Genomic DNA, 21,451 nt, shown 5'->3' with positions numbered 1-21,451 from the left:
CCAGCACTAATGTTCTTGTATCAGATATTAAGTTCATTAGTTCTCCTATTTCTAGCTCAGAAGTCCTTTCTCTAGGTCTTGAGGGTTTTCCAGCTTTAACCCCTGCCGAGCAGTCCTATGAGGTTCCCCTGAAGAATACATATGTTTCACTAGTCAACACTAAGGTTCTACTATCAGAGAATAAGTCCCTTTGTTCCCCTATTTCTAACTCCGAATCTGTCACTACAGCTCTTGAGGGTTTTCCAGCTTTAAACTCTGCTAGGCAGTCCTGTGCGCTTTCCCCGTCAGAGAAAGAATCCCTAAGTTCTGTTCCCAGGGTTATTTCTGTATTAACCTCTGTGGGGCAGCTCTCTGAGTTTCCTTTGGCAAATCCCTGTTCTCTGTCAGCCATGGTCACGCCCCTAGCTTCAGACGAGAGATTCCTGGTCTCTCCTAATACAGAGAGAAGATTACCTATGTTTTACTCTCAGGCATTGTCTGCATTAACCCCTGTAAATTCTTGCTGCCTCCAAGTTAATGCCTTCGTTTTAGCCTCAGAGAATGAGTCCACAAGTCAGACAGCAGAGGTTGCATTGAGGGATTCCCATAACCGTACGGAGTCCCTAGATATTCTTTGCTATAAATCCCCTGCTTCAGCTCAAGTTTCCGCAGTTTCGTCTCCGGAGACTTCGGCTAAAGTTCTGGTTCCTGATAAATGTATTCAGGAGTCAGGTTTTTCCCTAAGCTTGCTCACAGAGTTCCTTCTCCCGGGTGTTTCGCTGAACCAGCCTGTCGCCCACATAGCGGTGATCCCTGCTTCAGCGCATAGTTCCCACATTATGGAGTCTGCAGTAATTTCTGGTTTCCTAGACATTCCTTACCAAATACCTACTTCAGAGACCAGTACAGTTATGATTCACCCCCGTGTACTGTCTGAGTTCTCCTCCTCTTTAAGCTTAGGGTTAAAAGCATACAGTAGTCTGTATGTCCCTCCTGGGGTTCATATTATGTTCCCAGGAATGTTTGCTTACGCACGGTTTTCTCCCAAAAGTGACGCTTTTTCATATAGATTAGTAAAAAACTTGCACAATGTTTCCCTTTTCGCTGAATTGTGTCTTACTAGTTTTGAGACTCTGAGAGGTAATGATTCTCCTTCTGATTCTGAAGCTCTTCCTACAAGGAGTATCCTGATTGGGGGTCCCCCTGATTTCTCTGTCCAGGCTAATTCTCCAGGGATCAGCATATCTGTGGTCACTTCCTTAGTACTGTCTGAGGTCACCATGCATATATTACAAGTCCTGGGGTTTAAATCTGAGCTATTTAGCTGTCCTGCCTTTGCTGAAACCCAGTCCCTCAGTACTGTGTCTAAATATGCCCCAGCAAACATGGGGTTACTCTGGGAAGAAATGAAAACTCCTGTCTTAAAGGGTATTTTTTCTCACATGTCCAGCAAATCTAGAACCTCAGTAATTGTTTCTAAGTCACTTATCAATACATCTGATTTTTTCTCTAATCAAACCCAGACACCCTCACTATCGGTTAGGAGTCCTGTGATCAGAGATTTTGCACTAGAAAACACACCAATTCATGTTTTTGTCAGGTTAGGTACCCCTGTGGTTAGGGCCATTGCAGTTTCGGTAAAGACTCCTTGTACTCCTAAGGTGCCTGTCATTAAGAGTTTTCATAGTTCATACTTGCTGCTTGTTGATTCTCAGGGCCCTGTCACTGAGGTACAGACTTCAGCTTCTGATGTTAGCTTCCCTCCCACCACTACCCTGGCTCTGCCTTTTTCTCAAGCTACTGATTTGAAGATCCCAAGAACTATTCCTGATTCACTGACAATATTATCTCCCAATGAAGATTTCCCAGTATTGGAGAGCTCTACTGTTGTTTGCTTCTCTGCTCCTGCTAAACCATGGTTTTGTCCCTCAGAATTTTCGGTTGCCCCTGTTATTTCCTCTCAGTTGGAAATACTCTGTACGTATCCCAAGATTTCGGTCCCTATGCCTGGTTTACTGCTTGCCTTGTCACCTTCCATACCAATACCGGGAGATGCTTCCAACCAACCAATACACTTACTAACCATTACCTGGGAGCCTTCTAGAGGAAAAATTCCTCGCAAATTCCAACATGCAGTGGTCAGCCAAGACTTTTTCTGTTACAAAGTTCCTCCTGGTGTATTCGATCAACTATCAGGGCCGCTGATCCTAGAGTCCGGTTCATTTATTAAAGACTGGGCTTCCTGTAGGGGTTCTCCTGCCGTTTCTGCTCTGGAACCCTCTGGTTCTTCACAGCCCTGGATTTCCAAGTCATTTTGCGAGGCGAGCCATGTACCAAAGATGTTTCTTCCATCAATCTCATATCCTAGAACTGTACTCACCAAAGAACTGCTCGTTTACGGATGCCCTTTCCACCTAAAGAATTTTAGGAACAACTCAATGTCCCCAAGACCCATGGATGGTCCTGTCTGGCCGCAGTTCTCACCGGGGGGGTGGGGGTACACTAAGGACTAACCACGAGTCTCTGGACCACGACTCTAACCCCAATCCTAGACGGTTCAGCAACAATTCCCGGTCCCCCAACTCTAGGTGTGCTCATGTTCGCCCGGAGGTCTCGCGTGAAGGGGGGGGTACTGTAAGAAATCTGCTCCGCAGTTTACTGGTTGCCTTACCTTGCAGACATGTGCAGTCCTGGAGCACCTCTCCTGATGTTTGCTGCAGCCTGGATTCACTCACCAAAGCTATACACACTCACTCTGGTATCTACTGCAGCTGTGCAGCCTATCACTGCAACCTAGACTTGCATTCATTCATTGGAGCAGTACCTTCATACCCCCCTCCGGGGATTGGCCCGCTGACCTTTAAGTATTGTCTTCCCATAATGCTCCCTGCCGAGCATAGTCCTAACTGGATGTCTACTGTTTTGCCACAAGCCCTCGCTTGTTCTCCTATGCTGATACCAGGTTCCGCCCTGCGTCCTTCAGCTCCCTTCAAGCCGCTTGTTCTCCTATGCTGATACCAGGTTCCGCCCTGCGTCCTTCAGCTCCCTTCAAGCCGCTTGTTCTCCTATGCTGATACGGAGGTTCCGCCCTGCTTCCTTCAAGCTCCCGCTTGTTCTCCTGCGCTGAAGCAAAGGTATCCCCTATGTCTTCAGCTTCCTGCTTTCCTGCACTGAGGCAAAGGTATCCCCCGCGCCCTTCAGTCTCCTGATTCCTGCACTGTAGCGGAGGTTTCCCTGTGGATCTTCAGCTTCCTGGTTCCTGGGGCCTACTCTTTCCCTAATCTAGAGAGGCCGTGTCCTGGTTCCTGCGCTGTTACAGAGGATTCCCCAGCCGCTCAGGACTCTTGCGCTGTAGCACTGGTGCACCCGTGCAGCAAAGCGGTGTGCTATTCTGGTCTGCCTACCATCTCCTGTGACCAGTACCATGGGCCATGGTCGTCGCTCGCGCAGAGGCCAACCCCGCGCTCCTAAGCTGAAGCGGGGCTCTCCTGACTACCTGTTGCCGAACTCTTGCCTGAACAATGTTTATCCTGATATCTCCTGTCCTGACCCTGGCTTGTACAACGACGACGCTGTCTTCTCCTTTCCTGATCCTGCTACGTTTGACAACGAACTGCGCAATCCGGATCAGCCTGCGCGGTCTCAGGTCGGTGCTTTTACAACCCCACCTCAGCCTCGCGGTCCGACCCTGGTTTGTGGCGAGCAGAACCCTGACACCAACATACCATTCGAATGAGCGATGCCACTCCGTTCCGGGAATGTTCTCGTCGCATCGCCCCTCGGGATGTGGACGATGTGAGGAACGCCATACAAGACATGGAAACCGCGGGGATTGTGACGGAATCACGAGGACCTTACGCGTCACCCATAGTGGTGGTGCGGAAAAAGAACGGGTCCGTACGACTGTGTATCGACTATCGAACACTGAACAATCGCACGATCCCGGATCAATACAACCTTCCGCGCATTGAAGAGATCCTGAATGCGCTGAATGGAAGTCACTGGTTTAGCGTGCTCGATCTCCGATCAGGGTACTATCAGGTGCCCATGACTGCGGAAGACCAGGAGAAAACAGCTTACGTCTGCCCCCTGGGATTCTATCAATTCACCCGTATGCCCCAAGGTATATGTGGGGCGCCTGCTACGTTCCAAAGGTTGATGGAAAAGACTATCGGGGACATGATTCCCCAGGAGTGTCTGGTGTACCTGGATGATATCATCGTCTTCGGAAGGACTCTGGAAGAGCACGAAGAGCGATTGTTTAAGGTGATCGACCGTCTGGGGAACGAAGGTTTGAAATTATCCCTAGACAAGTGCCGATTTTGCCATACCTCGGTGACCTACATGGGGCACATAGTGTCCGCCAAAGGGATCGCCACCGACCCTGCCAAGGTAGAGGCCGTAGTGAACTGGCCTCGCCCAGAGAACGTCACAGAGCTGTGATCCTTCCTGGGGTTCTGTGGGTATTACCGCCGCTTCGTGGAAGGGTACTCGAGCAAGGCTAAACCCCTGAACAATCTGTTGAAAATATACCCTTCAGAGACCGGGAAGAAGGCTGTATCGGCCCGCCAACCGTTCGGCGACAAATGGACCTCTGAGTGTGAGCAGGCCTTCCTGAAACTGAAGAAGTGTCTGACCGAAGCGCCCGTACTTGCTTATGCGGATCCCGAACAGCCATACGTCCTGCATGTGGATGCCAGTCTAAATGGACTAGGCGCCGTCCTGCACCAGAAGCACCCGGAGGGTCTGCGGCCTGTAGCTTACATCAGCCGCAGCTTGACACCCAGTGAGCAGAGATACCCCGTCCACAAGTTGGAGTTTCTGGCTCTCAAGTGGGCTATCACCGAGAAGCTCCACGATTACCTGTACGGTGTCACCTTCGAGGTAAGGACGGATAACAATCCCCTCACGTACATCAATACGTCGGCCAAATTAGATGCAGCAGGCCACCGATGGCAGGCTGCCCTCAGTAACTACAGCTTCTCCTTGAAGTATAAGCCGGGACCATTGAATATTGGGGCGGACGCACTCTCCCGAAGGCCAGGACTACTCGCTACCCCAGATGATGAGGAATGGGAAGAACTTCCCGGCCCCGGAGTGCGGACTATGTGTAAAACTGCCGCCATAGTTAATGACCAAGTGGCCTCCGAATTACGAGTGGCCGATTCCTTGGGATGCCAGTCGCAGGCTGTCCCCGCCGCCTACTGCGACCCAAAAGGGATGCACCTCACGCACGACAAGGTGTTCCGGTGGAAAGATCTGGTAGATTACCAAATACGAGATCCGGTCGCTAGTATCATCCGGCACGCCGTTGAAAAGAGGAACCCAGCCCTTCTGAAACGCGCGCCCAATGACTTGGTGGCCTTGCTCATGCGAGAATGGGACAAATTTGAAATAGACAATTGCTTGCTCTATCGGGTGGTGCAATACCACAACCACCCGGATAGGAGACAACTAGTCCTCCCTAAGAACTTACAATACCTGGTGTTGAAGTCCCTACATGATGATCATGGACATCTTGGTATAGACAAGACTTTTGGGTTAGTCAGAGATCGCTTTTTCTGGCCCAAGATGCGAGAAGCCGTTGAACACCACTGTCGCCGCTGTACTCGGTGTATTCAGCGCAAGACCCTACCTACTCGAGCCGCCCCCATGGGTCATCTAAAAAGTTCTGGTCCTATGGACCTCGTGTGTATGGACTTTCTGTGTATTGAGCCTGATAGCCGGGGAATATGCAACGTGCTAGTCATCATCGACCATTACACTCGGTATGCTCAAGCCTTCCCTACTAAAGACCAGAAACCCATCACCGTGGCGAAGATATTATGGGAAAAGTACTTTGTACATTACGGCCTTCCTAACCGCCTTCACTCTGACCAAGGAAGGGATTTCGAGAGTACATTGATCAGGGAACTGCTCAAAATGCTGAACATTGCCAAATCCCGAACGACCCCGTATCACCCCGAAGGGGATGCGCTACCCGAGCGTTTTAATCGGACCTTACTAGATATGCTCGGAACACTACAGAGTGCTCAGAAATTGGAGTGGAGTCGACACGTGGAAGCCTTGGTGCATGCATACAATTGCACCAGACACGAGTCAACTGGGTTCTCCCCATACTTCCTCATGTTTGGGAGAGAGGCGAGGTTACCAGTGGATGTGCGTCTTAGAGTCTCAACGGATGGGGTACATAATGCTACCCACTTCAAATATGTGCAACGACTCAAAGACAGCTTGCAGCAGGCCTATCAACAAGCGGAAAAGTCCACAGCTAAGCTGAATGCGGGTAACAAACGGCGATATGATCATAAGGTCAAATATCGGGAACTCCGTCCTGGGGATCGGGGTCCCGGGAAAACACAAATTGGCTGACCGATGGAGAGATGGAGTGTATGAAATTGAATCCCAGATGCCTGGCCTCCCGGTCTATCGCATCAAAGACACTGATGGCCGGGTAAAGGTATGGCACCGTAATCATCTCCTTCCCATCCCACAAGTGGAAGATGAAGAGACAGAGATATTGGCCACACCGCTCAACGGTGAGCCCGATGTATCAGGGTTGGGTCAAGAGACTGTCGATAACGAGACCAACCCTGAAACTTTGCAAGATCCTATGGAAGGACCCTCTCAAAGGGACTTTCCCGCAATGGGGGCATCTCCCGGAGGAGCTACGGGTAAAGGGCCCCGTAGGCCAACGCCTACTAAGGTGGCACCCACAGGCCAGCCTTTGGACCCACAGAGCCCGAGCTTTGTGCCTACAGAGACAATTCTCCCCTCAAGGGAAGAGGCCGAGCCTCAGGACTATGTGTACTACTCCCCTGAGGGAGTCGCAGAAGAACAACTCCGACGGAGCCAACGCATCCGGTACCCTCCAACTCGGGTCACCTACGATCAAATGGGGGCACCCCATTATGAGGCTCAGCAGTGTTCTCGGAGCAGGATCCAATCTGTGATTGTGATGCTCACGGAATTGTGCAATATTGTTTAGAGTTGGGCATGTGCTAAGTTATATGATCTGATGCATTTTTATTATATAATTTATGTATGGGTTGAGTTATTTATCCCAAGCGAGGTCGTTGGGGTTTTTCACCAGGGGGAGGATGTAGCCAGGTCCCCCTTGACATGCTAGCCCCCCTTGCGCACTCACCCCCTCCTTCTGGTATGCGAGTGCGCATTGTTAGTTGTTGCTGAGGTGTTAGAGTGAGTTCCTGTTGCTGTGCTGCCTCTGTCAGTAAGAGGCACCTGGAGGTCTGCAACATTGTTGCGATAGTCTGATGCAGAGCTGTGAGTCTGGCAGCACAAAGCAGACAGAGAAAAGCAGTTGAGGACTGGAGCAGCTAAGGGAAGGAGGTAGGGTGCAGGGGTCTGTGACCCTCTGCACTAGGCCAGCAAATCCCCTAGGCCCCAGATAGACCTGAGTCATCCTAGCTGAGTATTGTAGGGACAGGCCCTAGGTTAGGGACCCTGCCCCATTATATACTTGTTAGGAGGGTATCACGGACATTGCTTGGATTGCTACAAGGGAGCTGGACTATCTCCACGGAGGCACAGCTAGCGTGACTGTGGCCTACTGGCAGCAGACAGACCCTAATTAAGGTAGAGACGGCGTGGGGCTGTATGGTGATATTATCCGCGCTGGAATTCACCCCACGCGTAGGAGGATATCCCGGCGGATCCAACCCCCGTGATATAGCGGCACCCGTGGCTGGAGCCCGGGCAAGTAACCCACAACTCACGTGCACCAACAAGGCCTATCACCAGACATAGTGGCTGCGCAGTCACACCCACACACCTGACCTGACCTGGGAGTGCGAGACATTGGGTTGGGGTTGCTGGACACAGGGTGGGAACACTCTTTGGAAGGTTAGCGTCCGCCGTGACGCCTAGAGCTGGTAGCGTCCGCCATGACGCCTAGAGGTGGTAGCGTCCGCCATGACGCCTAGAGGTGGTAGCGTCCGCCGTGACGCCTAGAGGTTAGCGTCCGCCGTGGCGCATAGAGGTTAGCGTCCTGCGTGACGCCATACGTGGCTCCTCTAGAGAGGAGCACCGGTTATGTAAGATATTGTGGTTAAATACGTTGTTGCATGTAGTAAAGTCAATAGTTATATAGAGCTGTCTGTGTGGTCATTGTGTATTGTCCTGCGAGGAACTACTCCCCCTCTGGTGGGAGCCATCGCAGGTGGAGGCGCTGCATCATTGTAAATTAGTATTGTAGTATATTGCCCCAGGTTCCCTATAGCGGAAGCTCAGCCTTCTGTGAGCCAACAGGTATTGCACCACGCACACCCTTGGTAACATTGCATGTTCCCCGCACTCACATGGTATACGATTGGGTGGGGTGATATGACCGTTACATGTGCAAGGAGGTATGTGTGTATGTGTGCCCCATAGGGAGTTCCCTATTCTTATCTAGGTCCCATGGGGCTGGAGGCGCTGTAAAGAAGTACTGATATCAACCAGAGCCTGTCCCTGTCTCCTTACCATCGCAGACAGACCTTAGTATCCCCTGTTCCTCACAGGTAGCACCATGGTATGTGTGTAGTAGCTTGTAGGTTCTCTTAGGCCCGGGCCATAGAGAGGTGGGGAGAGCGGAGGCGCGCTAACGCTGAGGCTCGCCTGCTTCAGTCACCGCGATTGCACGGACTTGCAGGCGAGCCAGCGTGCGCGAAGGGAGCCGGGGGGAGGTGGTTGGAGGCGGGGCAGTGACGTCGCTGGGCCAATCGCCCGCGACGCACTGACGTCAATGTCACGGCGCCGTGACGTTGACGCTGCTGTGCTGTGATTGGAGGTTTTCAGCCGACAGCGCGCTAAAAACAGCTTGGCGCTCGGCTGAAAACTCCAAAGCCTGAGCACGCCTGCGGACGCTCGCGCGAGCCCCCTCTCAAGGCATCCTCATTGAGGATGCAGGGGCTCAGCGCTGAGCGTCCGCACGGCTCAGCGCGGCCTGTCCGTCTATGGACTCGGCCTTAGGTTAGAAGCAGCAAGGGTTACACTTACATTTCTTTTCATGTTGTAACATTTCCGAGATATTTGATTGTGGTTCTAGATATTTGGGGAAACAAAACAATGGCCGCCGTTTTCTCCATAAGAAATAATGTTTTATTACTTCATTTTTATCATTTGAATTCCAAGGAGACATCTTTTAAATGTTTATGTTTTATTTATAACCAGTTTTATTTATTTTTTTCTAATACTTTGCCAGCACCTTTAATGTCACGTAAAATATCTCTCTAGGGAGATTGTATGCTTGCCATTTTAAAATATTGCACAAAGTGATTGTAAGTAGTGAGGAAATGCTGATAAAACCTGACCTGTCCCTTCTCTTGTTATTGTCCCACCAGTTTGGTTTGAAATAAAACAAAATCAGTATGTCCCAGGATATTGCCCAGGGAGACTCACTGCGGGGGGTGGCAGCAGCGTTGTACCGTCAGGAATATCCCAGGTATGTGCTTTGGGGCAATGGCTATTACTACACAGCTTAATATTTGCACAGGGAAAGTTACAGCTCAAACTAACATTGTATTAGGGTCACAATTGCCACACACTTGATTCACAGATGGGATTGGGAAAATAGGGAAAATGGGATTTCCACTTTTGATCCGTTTCAGTTACTCAATGGATTTAGAAAGACCCGCAGCAGGAGATGTTGTTCAGTAACATGGTAAAAACACGTGTTCCTCATTAGTAGCACTAATACTAGTGTAACGGTGTTTCCCCACCCGATGGGAGATTCTGCCATTACAGCGTGTGTTGTGCATGCTACCTGTTGGTAAGCAGGAGGGCTGAGTCGTCCGCCGATGTTTGTGGGGACACAAGACAGGTTTCTGGGGTACATACCCAGCATGGTTCTCTAGCAGTGCAGCGCCTCCATCTGTCGCAGGCTCCAGATGTATGGAAACAATCCCTCTCCTTCCCAGTAAGATCACACACCAGGCAGGAGGTTTATGAAACAGGAACGGTTTATTCTGTTCATATCAATGCAGTCACAGCAGGCCTCTGCCTATGCAGTCTCTGGTGGTGTATCTAGCTGTAGGATGGTCCCTGGACCTGTACTACGGGTCAAGGGCCCGTGACATCACGTGACCACGCAGCGTCATTTGACGCACGTTGCCATGACGATGCGGCACGTCACATGACTCCGCGGCTTCATTTGACGCCACATTGTCATGGTGACGTGAGCAGAAGCCAAATGAATGCCAGTAAGTACAGGTTGCAGAGGCCTCGCGCGGTCCCCTGGCATTTAATTTAAATTCCTCGGGAAAGAGCGCGGTGCTTCTGCAACCGCCTGAGCCCCCCCACAAAAATCCTGCACCCCCCAGTTTGTGAACCGCTGACTTAAGGGGTCTGCGCTTTGCAACAGACAGAAAAATGAGCAGATTCGTGTTTTTTTTAATGTATGAATTCTGTTTCTGTATGTAGTATTAACAGCCATTACATTAGTCTTGGTATATATGTATTTGTTTATTACTGTTTGTACTGTATACTAGGGGAATGACTTATATCTCATTGATTTTCCAGAGTTACTTTTTGGGCACTGCGCAGGAAGAACTCAGTGTGGTGAAAGAAGTAAGCCGCTTCTTGAGTATATGTAACAATTACATATTCCAGCAGAATGAAAGAATAAAGAAACTGGAGGAAGAAAATAAAGAGCAGAAGACCCAGATTCGGGAATTGCTGGCAATTCAAATGTCCTTGATGACAAAAAGCAAAGAGCTACAGATTGCTCTAGTCAGCAAGGATAAGGCTGCTGACACTCTGGTAACAAAAACAAAAGAGCGAGAATATCAGTGGCAGCTCAGTCTCTCCTCGCTGCAGAGGGATTTATATCATGAGAGAGTGGCCAGGAACAAGGAGAAAGAGCAGTACGAAGCGGCACAATTCAAGCTGCTCACAGACATAAAGGTCCTGCAGGCCCAATTGCTGGAAGAGCAAGTTGATGCTGTAAACCTGCACAAGGAGATGGACAGATTAGTTGTGTCACAAAATAAGGTATTGATTTATAAACCCTTCCCCCCCATTGTGAGAGACATTGTCCGACTACCTAATTATCTTCCTGAATTTATAAAGTTATTTTGGCCTCCCCCAAACACCTAATTCAGGACTGTATGTTACACAAGGTTGGGGATGATGTACAAGACAATGTTGAAGCTTGGTGTGTTATTTTATATTGTGTATAGGTATGTGCTTTGGGGCAATGGCTATTACTACACAGCTTAATATTGGCACAGGGAAAGGTACAGCTCAAACTCACATTGTATTAGGGTCACAATTGCCACACACTTGATTCACAGTTGGGATTGGGAAAATAGGGGAAATGGGATTCCCACTTTTGATCCGTTTCAGTTACTCAATGGATTTAGAAAGTGTGAGGATTTGCCATTTTGGCGGTTCTGTCCCCTTAAACCTTGCCTGTCCGTCAGGTTCCGGAAGCAACCATGGAGGGCATCCCAGCGGCGGTTCACGTGCGCGGCGCGCGGGCAGTGCGCAGGCATCTTCGGTCTCCGCGGTCCCCATGCCCACGGTACACTCTTCCCTCCCCCCCCCGGCGGCAGTGACGTGCGACGCATGCACGGTACGCACTCGGCGTTCCGTGGTCTCCGTCCCCGCTCTGACGACGGAGGTATGCGACGCAGCGGCCGCACACGTCCCTCCGGTCTCCGCCCCCGCTCCGACACGGGTGTCGTGACGCGCGCGACCTGGTCACCAGCGTGATGCGCGGGGCGCGCGTCTTCTAGAGGTACCACCCCCACTCCTAATCGGCTGCACAATAGGATGCACCTGAACGAACCAGCAGCCTATCAGTGAGGGCTCCTGCACTTCCTGGTTGCCTCCCATTGGAAGGAGGTCCTATATTTACCTTGTCAGTATTCTCCTGCCTTGCCGAGCATAAACTCCTGTTTTGTGACGCTGAGCCTCACTGCATCCTGCCTGTCTGCTGCCTGACCCTGCTTTGGACCTGGAACCTTGTGATACTCTCCTGCACTGACCCTGGCTTTGTCAATACGACGACTCTACTCTCTCCAATCCTGACCCCGGCTACGTACCCCAACGATCCGCTACTCTCCGCTCCTAGACCCGGCAAGTACCTAACCCTGACCCGGCTTGCAACACTATCCTACACTCTAGACGCGCCCTCGTGGTATGGCATTGCCTCCTATCAATGACCTCTTTGGGAAGAACATATGTCTTTTGGTAATCTACTGTATAGGATTTTCTGTTGTACTCCTTTTATTTTAAGAAACTGTTTTGCCTCATATTGCAACTGTATGTTTATTTTGTATCTCCTTTCTATAATCTAAGCAATATATATATATATATATATATATATATATATATATATATATATATATATATATATATATATATATATATATATATATATATATATATTAAAACATTTAATAAGTAATGCTTTGGGCTCTGATCGAACGAATGCGCGCTCTGGAGAGAATAACTTACGAATTCGGGTACGTTACTACAACTGATTTTGTGTTAAAGTGCATAGTTTTTCCTATAATAAACAGGGACCTTTGGCCCTGCCAGATATTTTAGTCTAAGGTCTCGGCCAGGCTCGCTGAGGCTCAGGGAAAGCGGGTGCTTTCCTGGCCTTGCGGTTGCTTACCGCACGCGCTGTCAGAGGGCATAGGTGAGCCCCTACTAAAGCCGCTCTAATTGCGGCTGTAGGTGCTCAGTGCTTCCGCCAGCAAGCAGGGAACATGGCCGAGGCCTAAGATCTGTTATCATATCTGCATAACCTCAGGTGGTACAATAAAGAGTTATGTTTGCACACCTGAATGTATATAATAAAAGCAATATACTTGCGATATAGAGGTTCCGTTGTTCAGGGAAAAAACCTGTCAGGTGTGATTTCAGTAGATATGAACAAAGAGGAGGATCCAGGGCACTACGGATTTGTAGAAAAGAAATATATTCTAGGCACACAGAACGTTTCGAGCTGTACAAAGCCCTTTCTCAAGTGACTAGTCACTTGAGAAAGAAGGGCAGAGGCTCCAAAATGGATCCGTCGCCCACATAATGGCCGCCGGGCTTCCAGGGGTTGGCTTTCTCCTCCCCTCCCCCTCACCACGAGGTGGCGTGGAGTTGCGCGCGCAGGTGGGCGGGCTATTTAAACCCGTCGCGCGCGAGGAGAGTTCACTAATCCTGTTTTTTCTCTCTGCAGGTATCTGTTTGTGGCTCCCGATCGCAGCATCCAGCCCAGCGGCACCCAGCCCAGCAGCATCCAGGCTCCTGCACCCGACCGCCGGACATCCCGCCCGGCGGCCCCACTGAGGCAGTGGCCCGACCAGCAGCAGCAGCCTTCTCGCAGCCGGAGAATGAGGCAAGCAGCTCGGCAGGCTAGCTCCGCCCCCCAGCCTCACTCCGGTGCCTGCTCACAGCAGAGCAGGGAAGGGAGGGCTGCTCTACCCCCCCTCATGGGAGATCGCATTCTCCCTCACTCTGCCGCTCCAGTCCCTGCTCGCCCTGCTGCTATGCCCCCCCCCTCCCTGCAGAAACGGCCCCCCCTCCCTGATGCTTTGGGCCACACTACCCCTGCGGCTTTGTTCCCCAGTGCTGTCCTGCCCCCCCCCCCTCCCGCTGCACAGTGCATCCCCCCCAATGCCTCCCATCCCACCCCCCCCCTCTGCTGACCTGACCACCTCCCCCCCCATGGCTGGGCCGAGCCACCCCACCCACTGCCGCAGCAGAGTTACCCGCCGCGTTCCCGGCGCCTTACGCCCATGAGTCCCAAGCCCCCCTGTACGCACCGGCACATAACATGCACTACGCCCCTGCGCCGTACGCACCTGCCCCCTACGCGCCATACCCACCAGCACCCCTAGCACATGCACCCGCACACCATGCCCCTGCGCCTTATGCACCCGCGCTCCACGCTCCCGCCCCTGCGCCATACGCCCCTGGCGCACCGGCACCAGCCTGGGATCCGTCAACGGCAGCCTCACTGCCCCTGGCCGCAGGGTGCCCCCCAGTGTCCCAGGCCCCTCCCCCGGTGGATGCACCGGCGCCAATGGCGCTGGGAAGCGTCGCCGATCCGGGGGGCAGCAACAGGAGCCGTACAGCGACCAAAAGACCCAGGGCCGGTCACCCAGGTGCCCATGCCGCAGGATCAGGTGAGCATGATAATGCAGCATTGGAAAGTAATGAGGATGATGATGTTGATGTTAGTGATGGGGTCGGTTAGGTCAGGGTCGGACTGTGAGTTCCAGGGGTCAGACAGTGAAGATAGTGAGAGCGCAGGAGCGAGCAGCGAGTCAGACGCAAGCAGCGGCGCAGACGGCGACGAGACCCCAGGGGTAAAACGCATTTGGAAACAGGTTGAAGCATTGAACAAGGTGGCAAAGCGGAGTAGGATAGATAAGGTAAAACGCAAAGCGCACAAAGACAAAGGGGCGGTTTCCACCCACAGCGGGGAGGATTCGTTCGCGGTCCAGACTAGCTCCCTGTACACACACCTGCCTAGGAGAACACAGAGAGACATAGGTAACAGGAAGTATGTGGATATGTTCAAGCTGTCTGTAAAGGGGCGAGCAGAGAGGAAACGCGCGCGAGAGGCGGGCGAAAAAGGGCAGGTAGTGAGGAGTAATGCGAACTGGATTCTGGGTTTCACTGTGTTCGGGGACTGTTTCCTTTCAAAGCATCCAAAACAATTGCATAATGTGATGAAATACCTGAATGTGATACAGACCATACATGACGAACACGGGGGGTCAGCGTGGCGAGATTATGATGAGCAGTTCAGGCAGAGGTGGCAGGGGGATACACGGTTGAGTCTGGGGAAGATGGACATGGAATTGTGGATGAAGCTAGTGGGAAACACGAAACACGGGGGTAACGCGCCCTTTCCCAAGGGGCCGGGCGGTTGGCCCGGGAGTCATTCAGCAAGCAGGGGCGTTTAACGATAAATACTGCAAACAGGGGGCGAGTTGCAAGTTCAAACGTGTGTAGCCAGTGCGGGGGAAGCCACCCCGTTAAGAAATGCTTCAAAGCCCGGGGCAACCGCAACCAGGGGAGAGGAGGGGAGGCACCTAACACAGGCCCCAACACCGGTCAGCCTTAGCGGTCTGAGCTATTGGTTAAGGGGTTCCCCGACCGGGAGAAAGCAAGGTTCCTGGAAGGGGGGTTTAGAAAGGGGTTTCACATACCAGTGGGGGGGCGGGGTACAAGCTAGGGGAGTTAGCCGAAACTTGAAATCCGCTACAACACACAAACACATAGTTAAAGAAAAAATAGAGAAGGAGATAAAATTGTGGCGTATGGCGGGCCCATTCACATCCCCCCCCCCCCCCATCGCCCAGTTAATTATTTCCCCGCTGGGTGTGGTGCCAAAAAAGGACCCGGGCAAAATTCAGGCTAATACAACACCTGTCATACCCAAGGGGGGGGGGGTCTGTGAATGATGCCATAGACCCGGAGCTATGCTGGGTACAATACCAATCATTTGACACCGCCATAGGGATAATTAAAACATATGGGGAGGGAACACTATTGGCAAAAAATCGACATAGAATCAGCCTTTCGGCTGTTACCTTTGGCCCCCGGCAGCTTCAGATTCACAGGGTGTAAATTTGAGGGTGCGTATTACATTGATAAATGTCTCCCCATGGGTTGCGCCATTTCATGCGCCTACTTTGAGGCGTTTAGTACTTTCTTGCATTGGTGCATAGTCAGTAAGACGGGGACTAGCACAGTGGCGCACAGATGACTTCCTGCTGGTGGGTCCCCCGGGTTACAGAGCTTGAACAAGGCAGCAGAGTCAGTATGCGCAGGACCGTTCGAAACAAATTTATTTAAAGCGGCTTTCACTTTGCCTTTTTTATTTTGAGCCTTTAGAGTAGGGGAACTGGTAGCAGCGTCAGAAACTAGCAGGGACACTGTCCTGTTGCTAGGAAATGTGATTATAGGGGAGGAGACAGTGGCATGCCGCATACACAGGTCAAAAAACTGACCAAGCAGGGAAAGGGGCCTGGGTGCACATGAGACAGCACGAGAATAGGAAGGTGTGCCCGGTGAGGGCGGCAACGCGCTACGCCAGGCAGCGATCGCAAGGGGGCGAGGTTTTCCTGACACATAAAGATTCAACTACCCTAAACAAGTTTCAGTTCAACAGGATTTTTAAGCGTTGCCTGGAGGCAGGAGGCATAGATGCCACCAATTTTGGGACCCACTCGTTTCGGATTGGGGCTGCAACGGTAGCTTCCGAGCAGGAGCTGCCTATAGCACAGATTAAGGAACTGGGGAGGTGGAAGTCAAACGCCAACAAAGGGTACATTAGGTCCCAGCAGGGGAGTAATTAGACAATCGTGCAGTGCTAACATGTTTTCTGTCTTCACAGTGGGAGAGGCAGGCGCAGCGCGGGAAGTCTGGCTGATTGGTCATTCTTTCATGTTCTGGGCCCGGGAGCGGGCGGCGAGCACGCTGGGTCTGCAGTTGGGAATCCCACGAGAGAGCATGAACATACGATGGCTGGGTAAGAGAGGAATGTGCTGGAGAGATTTGGTGCCAACCACCACAAGCGCGCTAGCAGTCTACGGCAGGAAGCCCCACGTGATAATGATCCACCTGGGCGGGAACGACATGGTGGCCACCAAGTCTTTAGACTTAATCCTCCAGATCCACGCCGACTGCGCCAGACTTAAAGCCCTCTGGAGTGACGCAGTCATTATTTGGTCAGAGATTATACCTCGGCTGGCATGGAGGGGGGCGCGCAGTTGGGTGGGCATTGAGAAGGCAAGGCAAGAAGTTAACAGAGACATCCGTAAGTTCATCCTCTCTTGTGGGGGGCTGACTGTGAAGCATGGGGAATTCGAAGACAGGGGGCACAGGAGGGACGGGGTGCACCTGATGGATGAGGGCCTGGATAATTTTATTAATAGCATGCGCAGGCCTCTGCAAGCGATCAGCTGTCAGGGTTTAGGGTCACAGCTTGGTGTGTGGGGTGAGTCCCCAGTAAGTGGCCTTAATGGGTCCTCCGGGTGGCGGAACTGTCAAGCCAGTCATCATAGGGACACCGTAAATACCCGAAATGGGGCTCCACCCGATGCGGATGGGCCGCCAGGTAACGGTCCCCCGGAGAAGATCGTGCGGGCTGGAGGCGCCGACGCAGGTGGTCGGTCGCTGTACCCCTGGCACCAATCTTAGGTAGCTGGGCTCTATCCTATGCGGGTAGGCCCAGGCGGCCATGAAAAGGGGGACCTAGGGTGAACGGATGACGGGGCCGTGGTAAGGGGCGAGAGTGTCCCTCGCGGCGGAGACTGTGTCTCCCGGTTGACGGTAGAATAGCGGCTCCTCTCGCCGGAAGATACCGAGAATAAGGACGACAAAGGACTAAGTTTATGGCTGACAGTTATTTGATAGTATTGTTAAGCAATAAAGCTGTGACCATTTTTACTTCCACAAAAAACTGTGTCGTCTAAGTTTGTAGGGTGGGGTAGGCAAACCACGCAGTAGGCCCTCTAGGGCGTTAAGCTTTGTACAGCTCGAAATGTTGAGTGTGCCTAGAATAGATTTATTTTCTACAAATCCGTAGTGCCCTGGATCCTCCTCTTTGTTCTTAACCTGAGGTGCTGGCAGTGGATAAATATGATGTGCAATTGAGTAGGGGTTAATACTAACTCGCTGGTTCCTTGCAGAGGAGAAAGGGTGCTACTTGCTAGAGTAGCCGTGTGTATTAACCCTGGTTGCATGTCTAAGTTACGTGCTCGTGTGTGCTGTTCGTGGCGGTGGTATACTGGGACGGCTTAAGGAGAGATACAACTCATTTGAAGGGGTGAAAAGTGGGGCAGCTTGCGGGTTGTGTATTGATCCTGTAAGAGGGGATATTGTTCATTTGACGGACCCTTGCGGGGGTGAAGAGTGGGTGCGCTTGCGAGTGTCGGTATTAACCCTTGTCCCGTATGCAGGTCGCGTGCTAGCAGGGGGTCGTACGTGACACTTGGTATAAATGTATTTGTTTATTACTGTTTGTACTGTATACTAGTGGAATGATTTTCTACCTCATTGATTTTCCAGAGTTACTTGTCACTGAGCCAATTGAGCTTTCTGGGCACTGCGCAGGAAGACCTCAGTGTGCTGAAAGAAGTAACCCGCTCCTTGAGCAAAAGTCACAACTACATCTTTGAGCAGCATGAAACAATAAAGAGTCTCGAAGAAGAAAATAAAAAGCAGAAAACCCAGATTCGGGAATTGCTGGCTAATCAAATGTTCTTGATGACAAGAATCGAAGAGCTGCAAATTGATAAAGTCAGCAAGGATGAGGCTACTGACATACTGGAGACAAATATGAAAGATCGAGAATATCAGAGGCAGGTCATGGCTGAGAAGGACAAGTCCCTGCATGGGCATCTAGAAAAAATGAAATCAGCCAAATTAAATTGCCAGAAACTCAAGAGCGAGTACAAGTTTTAGAGAGACGTCTGTCCTCTTTACAGATGGAATTAGATTATGAGAGAGTCGCTAGGAACAGAGAGAGAGAACAGTACGAGGCAAAATAATTCAAGCTGCTCACAGACATAAAGCTCCTGCAGGCCCAATTGCTGAAAGAGCAAGTTGAGGATGTAAAGCTTCACAGGGAGATGGACAGATTAGTGGAGTCACAAAATGATAAAGTATTGATTTATAAACCATTCCCCCCTGTTGTTAGAGACTTTGTCCGACTACCTAAGAAAAGAGAGGGAGACACGCAGTGAGAGATACAGCATGGGGACAGAGGAACAGAGACACAGCATGGGGAGTGCGAGACACAGGATGGAGAGAGAGACATAGAGAATGGGGGGAGAGAGACACACAGAGAATGGGGGGAGAGAGACACAGAATGGGGGCGAGACACACAGAGAATGGGGGAAAGAGACAGACAGAAAATGGGAGAGACAGAGAATGGGGGGGGGGAGAGACACAGAATGGGGAGAGAGAGACAGAATGGGATGGCTGTAATGAGAATGTAGGGGTGGGTGGGGGAGTACGAGAATGGATGGATATGGGGGTGAGGGAGAGAGAATGGAGGGATGGGGGGAGTGAGAATGGTGTGTATGTGAGAGAAGGGGGGACATAGACGGGCGGAGAGACATAAAGGAGACGGGGCGCAATTGGTGATGTCATTTGTTTTATAAAAAAAAATTTTAATGTGTCCCCCCACACCCCTCCACCCCCTCTCGGCCACGGCTTCAAATGGTGCGCGGGGTCATGTGACGTCACGTTGGCATGGTAATGTTCCGTCACGTGACCCCGCAGCATCATTTGATGCCGGGTCACCATGACGAGGTGTCGCTGGAAGGGAAGGTAAGTATGTTATAGAGTGAAAGAGTTCTGACCATTCGTTGCTCACAAGACAGCTGATGCTGTATGTGGATGTGACCACAATAGTAAATAAATATTAATATGTAAGGCAGTTCAGCAGCTTTGGGTGTGGTTTGGGTATCAAATGGCAAACTTGTGTATACAGCAGTCAATTCAGTTAAAGTATGTTATAGAGGCCTTGCACGGTCCCCTGGAATTTAATTTAAATGCTTGGGGGAGAGCGCGGGACGTCTATAAAGGCCGCGTCCCCCCCCCCAGAAAATCTAGTGCCCCCCCCCCCAGTTTGCGCACCCCTGATGTAGACGGTCCTGCTGATAAAAATCAATATGACTACAAAAATGTCTATCTTTTTTTATTAATTAAAAATGTAAAAAAAAAAAAAAAAAAAGCCTACATTTAGCCAATAATAGGTAGTAATAATCCCCTCAGAACAGGGCATTACTGGCCAATAATGCTCTTGCTGGATTAAAGTCCTCGGCTTTGCCTCGGGCCTTCAACTCTTCTAGCCAGGGCATTATTAACCCGTAGTGCCCTGTTCTTCGGGATTATTTCTTAAATAACACACTGTTATGCTACAATAATGTGACATTAAGCCCATGCTAATGAGATGTAGAATGGGTGGGTTTTTCTTGTATATAATTACTAAGAAACTACATATAATTTTTTTTTCTACATTTATTTTCAAAAGGTAAAAACCATATGAAGAATTAATTCATATTGGTAATAGAAGGCTGGAGATCTTAAGCCTAGATCTTGCAAGGTAGGTTTGTCTGTAGCATTCAGTAAGATTTCTTGTATAAGGTCTCCTTTACAGGAATAATTTACACTTTGTATATGTTTAGCAAAGAGAGAGAGAGTGGTGTACTCCCTGCTATAATCTAATAATGTGATATGATAATACATGGTGGGTGGGGTGCACAGGGAAGTAATTAAATGACATAAGCACAGAGAGAGAAGGAAATCTCCCTCTGCTTATATTTTCAACAAATACTTTGTGTGCAGTTAAATGTATTCATTAAAAATATGAATTCATTACGGATAATCATCATGACAAATATTTCTATTCTTCTAAACCAGGAATGATCAACTCCAGTTCTCAAGGGCCACCAAAAAGGTCAGGTTCCAAGGATAAGAGACAGAGGTGAAAGAACCTGCTCAGCTATATATACCCCATCTCACCTACTGTATAGCTGAGCAAGTGTAGGTAGGGGCCAGATACTACTGACGAAGTTGCACTACAGCGAAATGCATCGAGTCTGTCACCAGCCGCATCAGAGACTCAGGAGATAGGACCAGTGCCGGGGAAAGCGTCATTCTGGTTGCCAAATGGCCGCTACCGGAACCAGGAAGAGACGGTCCCGTGGAGTATGGGGAGAACGCGACTCACCCAACCCGCCGGAGTCGCTACCGATTGAGTGCATTTACTGTTTTTAAAGAATTATATTGATGTAAGCCTTGAATCTGGAGGCATTAGTATTTGTTAATAAATTACCTCTTTTAAGTACCATCTGCAATATTATGGTCTTTCTTTTCTGGGATCGCTGGAACGAGTGCACACGACGCTGTCATCTACATCTGCCACAGTTTTGCTGGTTTGGGAGTATAACATTTGGAAGGTTCTATCCACAAAATATCCAGATATCCCTGCAATACTACTCTGTCACTTTCTCTCTTTCTCCTCGGTACATTTCCCTGCTCCCCTGCTTTGTTTATACGAGTCGTTGAGGATATTTTGGAACATATCTTGTTTCAGTGTCTGAGTGGAGGAGTATATATTTTTTTTTGCATATCTTATTGCACATTATTATTATTATTATATTTGCTTATCACAAGTGTGTCTATACTTTTAAACACTCTCATATGTACTGTAGTGTCTCACATATCACCATCATTTGTGCACAAAAATCCTCAGTTTGAAGGACTCTTATTTAATCACTTATTTATCACTAGCTTTCAGCACCACTTTTGATTTATTTGTACACGTGACGTACACTTCTGCCTCATCCATTTGTACTGTGCTTGCTTGTGCATTGGGCATTCTACAAGACGCCTGCCCTGAACCAGCTCTGTGACACAGGCAAAAAGAGGGGGGAAGGGGAACACAAAATGAATGTGTCCCCTAAAGAATCCACTAACTGCACTCCTACATAATATAAAATCT

The 21,451-nt window shown here is 50.2% G+C and overlaps 1 protein-coding gene across 4 annotated transcripts in view; it reads left to right on the top strand.

The window, feature by feature from the left end:
- LOC142487029 (uncharacterized) overlaps nucleotides 1-20,795 on the top strand; it is a 34,255-nt gene extending 13,460 nt beyond the window's left edge. The window contains exons 2-7 of one of the 4 annotated variants that reach the window (XM_075585677.1): nucleotides 9,321-9,421; nucleotides 10,498-10,968; nucleotides 13,160-14,108; nucleotides 16,331-18,602; nucleotides 19,979-20,050; nucleotides 20,368-20,795. In XM_075585677.1, coding sequence (XP_075441792.1) covers nucleotides 13,757-14,108; nucleotides 16,331-17,136 — 1,158 coding nt within the window. In that variant the 5' untranslated portion in view covers nucleotides 9,321-9,421; nucleotides 10,498-10,968; nucleotides 13,160-13,756 and the 3' untranslated portion in view covers nucleotides 17,137-18,602; nucleotides 19,979-20,050; nucleotides 20,368-20,795. Of the gene's footprint in view, nucleotides 1-9,320; nucleotides 9,422-10,497; nucleotides 10,969-13,159; nucleotides 18,606-19,978; nucleotides 20,051-20,367 lie in introns of those variants that run through there. The other 3 variants (XM_075585680.1, XM_075585681.1, XM_075585678.1) reach the window with 3 other exon arrangements.
- The last annotated feature ends 656 nt before the right edge of the window (nucleotides 20,796-21,451 follow it).

The sequence above is a fragment of the Ascaphus truei genome, chromosome 2, assembly GCF_040206685.1.
Source record: "Ascaphus truei isolate aAscTru1 chromosome 2, aAscTru1.hap1, whole genome shotgun sequence".
Lineage (NCBI taxonomy): Eukaryota > Metazoa > Chordata > Amphibia > Anura > Ascaphidae > Ascaphus > Ascaphus truei.
Note: the sequence above shows the minus strand (reverse complement) of the source record. Positions and strands in the feature narration are given on the sequence as shown.